Source organism: Eufriesea mexicana, unplaced genomic scaffold (genome assembly GCF_001483705.2).
Source record: "Eufriesea mexicana isolate 0111107269 unplaced genomic scaffold, ASM148370v2 scaffold2440, whole genome shotgun sequence".
NCBI classification, from domain to species: Eukaryota; Metazoa; Arthropoda; class Insecta; order Hymenoptera; family Apidae; genus Eufriesea; species Eufriesea mexicana.
Window position 1 is genome coordinate 92,988 of NW_016910498.1, and position 10,739 is coordinate 103,726.

Below are 10,739 nucleotides of genomic sequence, written 5' to 3' on the forward strand. Positions count from 1 at the left end.
CGTGTAGTTCACAATCCTAAAAAATGGCTCATAGAAATACGTGAACGTAATTTGTCATAACATAGAATCACATTATTTGCGAATTTAGAATATTCCTGAATTATTTAAAAATATATAATACCTTCTATTTCGACTATTCAAAGCTATCAATTATTTATCATAAAATTTCTTAAACAGCAATACGTGATTGTAAAATTATTTTTTAGTCATTTTTAATAAAAGATGCAAGTTTTCTACGATACAATTCCATCTATTTGCCACGTGTACGCCACGAGCGTTTCATAAAACTTCTTCAGCGACTTATGAAATTTGATTAAAATTAATAGTTATATTAATTAAATACTAATTAATCATGCAATTAATTAATCAGAATTGCACAAGAGCGACAGATAATGGGCTAGGAAAGCTAGAAATTGTGAGAAAATAATACATATACACGCTGCACATGTGAACGGGAAACAATATGTATAACTATATCCGTATCTAGGATCTTCTTACTCTTTTGACTTTCCATGAACATCGGCTGCCTCGAGGAATCTTTGCAGGTGCTTAAATCGGGGTCACGCTGCTACTACAGGTAACAAAACTGTGCAACTATTCTATGGGAATGCGTTGCATATACGCAAACAATATACGCATATTTTACTGTAATACTGCGAGGAAGAAAATAGAAAATCATTTATATCCTATAAGCCTTAAATGCATTACCTTTCACGAGTATTGTGCGACTTACATAGTCGCAATCTCTGAATGCCGCGTATTTTTATATATAACAGGGATTAAATATCATAAAACTTTAAAATATATAACAGTTAAATATGTGATATTTCATTCAGTTTTATTTAGTATCTTATATGCAATCTTTACGTTAACATAAAAGTATCGTCATTGGCATAAATTTAATGTTATTAGATGTGTTTGTTATTCTGAAAATATTATTAACGGTATAATTGTTGATACTTTTTGACTTTGCAGAGACACGATTAAATTCAGAAATATTTATATATTTGAAATAGTAGCAGTCCAATTTTCAGTGATCATTTTTGAATTTGCAGGAAAGACGCATTTAAGACCACGAAATGGAAATGGCACTTTTAGTCTGAAGTATTTAGAAACAAATTCTGAATTTTTTTCATCATTTAAACTTTGTGGTAAGAAAAGTCGAAGAAAAGAGGACACCGCGATGGATAAGCGTTGAATGGCTCAAAAATTTTAAGCTGTGGCCAACGAATTCATATGCACGAAAGAAACCGATGTCATCGATATATAGTCACGGACGACGGCTAACGGAGAAACTTGATTCGGTCAGATTAGACGTCTATTCGGTCGATGACCCTACTTTTACATAGTCGAAGAACCTCCTGTTGCTTATTCATTGATCTTTGGAAGCCATAAATGATGACGCACTAAATTGGGAAACATCCATTAATGTGGGAGGATGATAGCAATTTTCATGAAACTTTGTATGCTTTGAGGTGAGTTGGTATTAATTAAATATTCAGTCTTAAGCTAGTATTAATTACTTCTGCTTTTATTATAAATAACGGGAGTAATAAATGTAGTCTTCTAATTAACTATAAAGATAATTAGTAGTTATATTGGTAGATTTTAGTAATTTGTTATACAAAAAAGGAATCAAATAGTATTTCTTAGTACACTTAAAGATGTATGAAATGTACAATTTTACTTAAAAATTTTGACTAACATCTCTTTTATGTTCTAATTATTTTATAGAAGCTATTATATATACACAAACTCCATTTTCTTTTTTTTTATTAAGGAATATCAATATGAGTTTATCAAGTTCACTTGTTCCACTCTTGGTTTTCCAACGGTGGTAGGAAGAAAAAAGAGAATGTTCTTTACAAAAGAATATATTAACAAATATTACACGTGATCTGATTACACAGTTTTTTGTTTTAAAATTCGCATATTTATTTTTGCGTTTAGAATTTTTTTAAATGATCTAACTGTAAAAATATATAATATTTATAAACGGGATATCTCATTAATGCAAACTAGTCTCAATGTACATCACAAAAAGTAATGACAAGTGATCGTCATTACTTTAAATTTCTGTGTCAATTTTGGATCTTCATAATTCAGAATTAAATTTTCGAAAAATTCTTCTTTCCTTTAAATTGTTTCATAAAGAGTCAAGTACCATGCGCATACAGTTAACTTTCATAGTCATAATATATTCTCTATATATACATTTTATAAATACTTCCCTACTTCGAAAGATATTCGGTTTTGAAAGGAAATTTAATAATGTAAAAAAGAAAGTCTTTCTTTTGTATAGCCCTTAAATCTTCTTTAAGATCATTCTTATATCATAAAAATACCATAAAGCTCTCGGATTACAGAATTCGGTACTAACAAGCTTTATATCAGGATTAATTTGATTATCATTCCTTTGACCAATGAAATCCGACGAATGAAGTCACACGATCATGTCGAGATAGATTCGTGACTCATGAGAATCTTCTTCATTATCGTGTGTATCCTGAAAGTTGTCAATATTCGGGTTCACGGCGTCACCGACGTCCATATCCACCATAGCGCCCTGAAAACCAACGAAACGTTGTAAATATTACGCGTTTAATTGCGAAAGAGTGAGTGGCTTCCCATGTCAAAATGATCAGGAACGTGAACGAGGACCTTATCCTCCAACGACGGTGGCTTCCCGTATATCGACGTGCGCCTCTGTGCCTGTGTTTCCTTGTACATCTACATGCGCGGCATTATGTTTGTATGGCGGTCGTGGTATGTGGGTCAGGAAGCCGATGTTACTAACAAGTGACTCGACACCGCTAGCTTTCGTCGCACCAAATTTCCGCCTCTACCAAATCTGGTCCTACGCAATTCGTCGGTTACCGTGATGCTGAAAGTGCCCTAAAAAAGCACGCGCTGACAGTGAGTCACCTAGTTTCGTGAATGGACGCCAGGGTTCCCTTATGAATTTCAGTCACGTGTTCGAAATAAAAGTATATCGTATCATCGAGTGTTTAGATCTTCTATTGGTCTTTCAATTCTATGTCGAACACGTGACACCTGTATTTTGTGTACAGAAATTGTCGAAAACAGTGGAACGATAATTTGAAACAGATACATGAATTGATTTGCATCCTGTATGGTGTCTTATCGTGGATTGATAACAAGGTACAATATTCTTATAATTATAAAAAGATTTTGAGAGTTTGTATAAAAAGGATGCTTGAATTTAATTTTAATTTGCACGATTTTAGGTTTAGAGGTTAATATTCGATAATTTCGATATGGTTCGATTTGATAATTTTTATATGGTGTACGGTGTAGTATTTGGATATATTTTTCAAACATTACCGTTTGAAATGCTGGTTATTATGGTGATAGCAATGGTGGTAAGTAGGTAGTAATATAAGTAAATAAGGTATTATTAAATGAGTAAGATCGCTATTTATAATGGAATATTTATATTTTCGTGAGGTTTGACTGAATTGTGGATGATCCTATGTTCGAATATAGTAAATTGCAATTGTCCATGATGATTTCACATGCAGAATGCAGCTCGCATGCTTGTGCATTACGTTTCTAATTGAATATCCAATCGCGACCTCTTCTCGAGGAACTGACACGGAATGCACCAGGAAAACGAGACGTCGATGTGACGAGGAACGCGGTTAGGTGCTACTTTTTGACAAACGACACAGAAAGTTTTTGACGTTAAAAAGTTGTATCGGTACATCTGTCAAACTACTCATAAAGTTTATTATAATTTCGTTAGAAATCGATATTTATCATGATATTCGATTAAATAGTAAATTACATGTTTATTTCCAATGCAAATAAATTAATGATAAAGTACACGAGTGAAATAATTCTTAGGCATGTTTATATTTCATTTTCATATGACAATACTACAATTTAATTCATATTATATATTTATGAATCGAATAGTAAACGTATCTATTAAAAATAAAATTACTCATTCACGTTAAAAAAGTAGTATGTAATAAGTACGTGAAAATTTTAATAACATATAAATAAAAATAAAAATATTGAATAGGAATATTTTCAAATTTTCCAAAAATTTGATTTTTTATATTATATATATAGAAAATATCGTTTAAAGTTCTAGAACTATTTTATTTTAATATATTTACATCTTAGTACATATTTCATATTGTGTTATTATTATTAATACCTTTAGCTACTTAACTACATACACGAACCGTTCTTTCTTGCTACATTGTAAAAGTAGCATTACATTACTATAAAGTAAACGGATGTAATATAAAATAAGCAAAAAATTTCTTTATTTTAGAACTGTATCTTAGTCTACTTTCATAATTAAAGGCTAATATCATAAACGTTCGATATTGTACATAAGAACCTACTGTTCTATTAATTCAAGGAAAAGAGTAAATAATCATCAAATGCACGTCTAGTCTAAAATTAAACTTCCGTAATTGAAATAAGGAATCTCTTTGATAGCTCCTAGTTACGTTTCGTCAGGGTATTTCTTACATTTATAGACGTTGGGTTTAGTCATCGCCCAGAAAGAAAAAGAGATCTTAGTCGCGTCTAAGCAGGAAGAACTGGTAGGATGATCAGCGAACCGCATCACCCTAAACCGGACTGTCTAACCCTCGATGGCCAAGCTTCCTTATTCAAGCTAATTGTTGTTTCTGCTTCGCGCCAACAATGAGATGCGATCGTACCTTCACCTCGAACATGTTGATTAACGTAGCCGTGAAATTTAATAGTCCGCGAGAAAGTGTTTCGCATGCTCAAGCCACGCCACAGTTACCGATCCTTCCAGGTGTCTAGGAAATATAAAAGTTTCGTGAATCAATATTTACAGTAAAATAAATCTGTTTATTTTAGAACATGTTGGTATTACAAATTTATTATTGTTTTGTAAAATAAATAATTTGAAGTAATTTTTCAGAGAAATAAATGGTACCTGAGATGAAATTTTTAAATATTATAGTATATTACTATATATATATTATTTATATAAGGTTGGAAATTCAAATATTTTTATATATTTTCGTTTCAGAAGGAGTACTGAGCCACCCGACTTTTCTTCATGTTTATCTTCTGTTTGCTTATGAATAATTATTAGATTTCAAACTATAATTGAAAAATATGACAAGAATTTTTGAGATATATAATTACTATCAAAAATAAATGTAAGAGTATTTCATAATTTGTTTTTATAATTCTATTTTAAAGCAAATAGTTGTGTTTAAACATAGGAGGTTAATTATTGCTCCTTTTAATATGAAAGGATATCTTTCATAACTATACGTTTCCAGATTTCTTTAGAATCCTATTTTATTTTACTGTATAAATTATATAAGTTATTTGACAAACATCGCAAAGGTAAAAATTATCGAGAAATATCTGTAATTACTGTTGTCATCCAGACTATTCATCGTAACATTGCTAGTAGCATAATTGCCAGCATTTCTTTAAAGTGAATGTCATGATTAAAGGTGAATAAATTTGCGGATCAAACTGCACACATCATCCCGTTATCATCACAGACTGGAAAATTCTAGTAGCATCCAATGCAAATTGATATGTTTTTAAAGTTAAAGTAGCGTGTGAAATGTATGTATAATGAATGATCTCGATTCGTGTCTCCAGTTTGTTTGCGTATTCCGTGTAAATTAATTAATTGTTATAATTCCGAATATCACGGAGCCATTAATTGGAATATAATTAAACTAGTTAAATTATTTGAAGGTTTATTATTCGATATCGAGCCGGAAAATTAGTTCAAAATGTCCTATGTATGATAATAACGATATGTTTGGAAAAATGGCCTGTCTATCATATATAATTAACCTTGCATAAATTTTAGTTAATGGTTTATTAACATTTTAAATGATGTTTTTCATTAGTAACATCATTTTTCTTCCTTTAGGTAACTGTTTCAGTTCTTCTCCAATGGGAAAAAAATAAATGGACCATATTTGTGAATAATTTATTAAAAATGTACAATTGAAGTGCAAATCATTTATTTATATATGAATGCTTTAGAAAATAAAATTTTCGTACACTTTTATATTATAATTCTAATGATTTTAATATATTTACAGTTTTTAGCAAACTTAGAAGTTTTCTATATGAATAATAAAATATGATTTCTCGACATTGCAGCTCATTGAAATGTATTGCAATTTTAAGATCAAGATCGACAATGTATATAATATTATTAATATTATCAGAAAAGTTATTTTTCGTTATTACAATTTTCTAAATTTAAATATATCAAGTACTACAATAAAAATTTCGACTCTTCTAGTGTTTTATTCTAAAATAGCGGAACTCCATGTATGTACTATAATTTTACTTTACTTACCAATAATCCAGACTTCACTGAAACATTACTTTGTCTGTTCCAGATTCAACGTTTCTACGTGTCCACGCGATGCACCCAGCGAATCAACATGTTCAAATCGAATTTTCGTCACGGCTCTTTGCTAGGAGGGTCCTGTCATCTCGAGGCTCGGCGATGTCCCGTCAAAAGTTGGCCTGAATACCGGAGGAGCATGTAAGTACAGAGGACGAACAGTCAGTCAGTCGCACAAGTCAGCCTCGTTCTCGATGGCAACCAGCACATCGGTCGTTACCTGGCTGGAGAGGTGGTAGAGAAGAGTAGCAAGTGGGGAGCAGAACACCTGGACGACTTCCTGCCAGGGAGTAAGCACCTCAGTCTTCAGGAAAGATCGTTTCACGTCGGTCGTTCGAGTCCACGTATCCCCAAAAGTCAGTCTCTATCAAAGAATACGTATTTTGATTAAAAAAAGAAAAAAAGAAGGGAAAGGAACTCGTGTCACGTCTAGAACAGTTGTAGTCTTCGAACGGTTCCGGTTTTTAGTCGGTGTTTAGTCGATCTTCCGGAAATGACCGCGAAATGACGTTACCCTCGCGGCTCATTCGGTGAACTCGCGAATCGGAGAGTGTTCTTTTTCTGCTGGATTAACAACAAGATCGACAGTCGGTGTGCTACCAGAACAGATCCTTCGTTGATCGTTATCGGGAAGAAACGACCACCAGCTGATCGTTCGGAGCCAGAGTTAATTGGAAGGATTGGCTGTCGAAGACATGGAGAGAACAGCTGTGTTTCTTCTGGTCATCATCGGCTTGACTACTCAAGGTTTGTCTTTCATCATTTAGTTTTAGTCATATTTTTATGGTGTTGTGATTGAAAATTGTTGATGGTTTTGGTACACACAGTTAAATGCTTAGATAAATATTATGTCGGTATTAGCATTGATACATTGAGTTGGCCAAACAATAATCTCTTGTATTTTTAGTAGAAAATAATAATCATTTCGTTTGAAAGAAAAAAGTTTTATTAAATAATATATTAACCATTTTGATTTATAATAAATAAATTCAATGAGGAACATTCTAGATTAGGAATATTGCTTTATATTAAAGAAAGGTATTATTTATAAATTTTATTTTAGTTTAATTCATTGAGATTAGATTTTTGGTCATTTTGATTTTTTATATATTCTTTTATCCAAAATTTTTAACGGTGCAATTTTTAACAAAGTAATTAATGGCAAAGTAATTTCGTTTTGGTCAACATGTAAATTATTAAAACACGAACAATTTGTAATCACAGGTTTTACATTTTACATAATAATTCGTTTTTTTATTGATGTTCGTAAAATACTACACAGAAGTAAACAAAGAGAAAGAGTAGAAGTAGCAGTCGTATATTGTTTCTTACTTGGGAGTAACGTAACGGAGTTTTACACAACGTCGTGGTAAAGGACAAGTTTACTTTAGAGTTCACGTTTAAACTCATTACGAAAGAACGTTTATGAAATCTTTCGTTTACCTATCTTAAAGGGAGCATCTGCTTGCTCTTCTTATGGTAAATGTAAAATTAACCAATTAAGAGTATAGAAAAGCCACGAGAGACTTAAGAACAAAGCCTCTTCTTCTGGAAGATAGAAATCTGTGGAGAATACAATATAATTTTTATCGCGACAAAATATCGCATAACGGTGCGTAATATATGATTGCACGAGAGATACTCGAAAAGTAGCGTTTTTCGGCGAATCAAATTTACAAACAAATGCAGATGTCCTTCCAGTTGTTGCCTCAAACAAAACATACTCGTGATACAAATACTACACTCTGTTTCCTCTTGTATTTGTCTCTTTTTTAAACAACTATTTGTCTGATTTTCCTTACTGATAGATCATAAAAGATTTAAAGTCATTTCAGATTTTACCTATGTTAATTAATCATTCTCACGTATTTACCTACAGCACGCGATAAAATAAATTATATGATATATCATATAATTTTCAGTGTTTCCTGAGACTAATGCAATGTATGCAAATTTTCTTTTATTAATTTTCATATAAAATATCTCTATATGCTACATGATAGAATTTTGATCAGGCAAATATTTTTTTAAAGCCATTTATACAAATATCAAATTTAAAATTTCGACAGCTATCGTAAGCAAGGATTTGTTTGCAAAGATGGTCAGTTAATTATTTATTTTTATTTACTATTCACTTTTAGAATAAGATATGTTAGTATTATTACTTATATGAAATTCATTTGTAGTGTTTAGAATAGAAATATGCGGATATAGATATAGATAGGTGGAAATAGAGGGTACTATTATTTATCTATGTTGAACGTTTTTCTTCGTCACGTGTTCAATAACCCTTTTTGTCGGTGAAACCGGATATATGTCTTTCAATGGGTATTCCATCTATCTTGAAAGGGCGAATAATTCTTCAGTGTCGATTTCACCAGTACGAGGCTAGCAGACTCGTTTCCCCAACTGAATGCATGTATTTCTAACGCATAAATCCATTTTGGTGTAACGCGGCAAATGTACTCATCTTCATGTGCATACGCGTCAAATTGACTTTCTACCGGTTTTCTTTGCGTTTGATGGAAGGTGCTGACGAAGGCTATTGGTAGTAATAGAAATGTGTACGACATTGAATATTGGTTTTGTATTATAGTTTTTCATTCTCTTCTTATTATTTGTTGAGTTAGAAATTGTAATGTATAAATTTTACACGTTGAAGTAGAAACATACTATTTTATTCTAAATTATTTTTCATTTTCACATGCTTATTTTTTTGTTTATTAAAGTTAGTTAGGTTTTTATAAAAAATTTGAGTTAAAATATTTTTCATGTTAGTTATTTTAGTTCTACCTTTTTTTAGATGAGTGAATCTTTGTTGTCCTTGATGTTTTTGAATTCACTGTAAACTCTCTATTCATTTGTATGTTTGTCCATAAAGAATAGATTAATGTTAATCATCTATATTTTTTGTAAACTGGTAAAGTAGGACTAAAGAAATTTGTCAATTTATAATTTAATTTGAAATAGTATTTTCGCCGACCTCGTTCTCATATCAATAAATATTATGGAATTTTTCATGGTATAATTTCATGAATTATCATTAGACATCCAGACGAATTAATTACATTAATTTGGAAATAAATATACAGAATTTTAGTAAGGTCTCTAATGGACAATAAATTACCCATCTTGCATTGTTCAATAAACCTATATACGAATTGTTTATTTGCTAAATCGATTAAGTTTATGAAATAAAAAGACAAACATTTTTTAGATATAAGAAGTTAAGCATTAATCACGCGCTTTGATACTAAAATTTTGAAAAATTATTAATTTTCTTCAATCAATACTTAAATAAAAAAAAGCCTTCCACTTCTATATCAAAATTGTTAAAATATAGTTTACTAGTCAATCATTCTATAGTAATTCTTTAAAACAAACATTCATAAAAGATAGGCACAGAATTCTCGTTCACAAGTGTTATTGTGATAATCAAATACTTGAAGTCCAATTTGAAATTATCACACATGCAACAAAATTTGTTGCCAACATATAAAATAATTCGTAGGTACTTTTGTGTTATGCGATCAAACAGTTTTGCAAGGTGTTCATTACGTCCTATTAGAAAAGTTGTCGTAGATTTCATGATTAGTCCACCTACATTGTGTGTGAAAAGCGATTCATAAAAGTGGCTTTTCTACGTTTAACGATCGCAATCACTTCTCATAGTAAAGTGACGGTTGCCCGTATTTCCCACGTTTCATCGGGAGGCACACACTTTTCTGTTACGCAGTTTTCAACTACTTCCTGAATACGGTGTTCCCAACTAATTACATTCTTCCGGTCGGATCGCTACTCAGTCGTGTCAATCTTCCCCTCGTTTCTTTTCAGCCCTTTCATTTCTTTATCTTTTATCTCCTGTTCCTTGCGGGTTTTCTTTCGAACTGATCGATCGAACGATTATCCATGTGCGTTTGTTTCACACAGGTATCAAATTCTTATCGTGGATACAATAGCTTTTCTTGCTTCTGTCTTATCGCCTTACGACAGACCACGGTTGACAAGGGGTATAATTAAACCTCAGTGGAAACGTGTATTATTTTGTTCAAGATCTACAAGGGCAATCGATATAATATGTTTCTATTTCCGTGACATTGTAACGCAATTGGAATAGATCAATCGAATATCTAATATTATACTAATTAAAGTAATAAATAACAAAAAGTAATAAAAGTTAATGAAGAAAACATAAAAAATAATAACATTAATAAGTAACAAAAATAATAATTAGAAAAATAAAAATAAATAATGAAAAATAATACAAATTAATATATATAATTAATACATTTTTTTTTAATTAAAATGTGTCATTTAAATTATTTATGCAGCT

At 31.1% G+C, this 10,739-nt stretch overlaps 1 protein-coding gene and 1 long non-coding RNA gene across 3 annotated transcripts in view; one reads left to right on the forward strand and one right to left on the reverse strand.

Moving 5' to 3' along the window:
• Positions 1-4,497: 4,497 nt before the first annotated feature.
• LOC108550010 (uncharacterized) overlaps positions 4,498-10,739 on the reverse strand; it is a 10,734-nt gene continuing 4,492 nt past the window's right edge. For both annotated transcript variants that reach the window (XR_001890389.1, XR_001890390.1), the window contains exons 2-4: positions 6,627-6,770; positions 6,356-6,528; positions 4,498-4,808 (exon numbers count right to left, since the gene is read on the reverse strand). This is a non-coding gene — a long non-coding RNA (uncharacterized LOC108550010). The remainder of the gene's footprint in view (positions 4,809-6,355; positions 6,529-6,626; positions 6,771-10,739) is intronic.
• Positions 6,779-10,739, forward strand: part of LOC108550008 (uncharacterized) — a 51,981-nt gene continuing 48,020 nt past the window's right edge. The window contains exon 1 of the mRNA XM_017903602.1: positions 6,779-7,153. Within this exon, the coding sequence (XP_017759091.1) occupies positions 7,102-7,153 (52 nt within the window). The 5' untranslated portion in view covers positions 6,779-7,101. The remainder of the gene's footprint in view (positions 7,154-10,739) is intronic.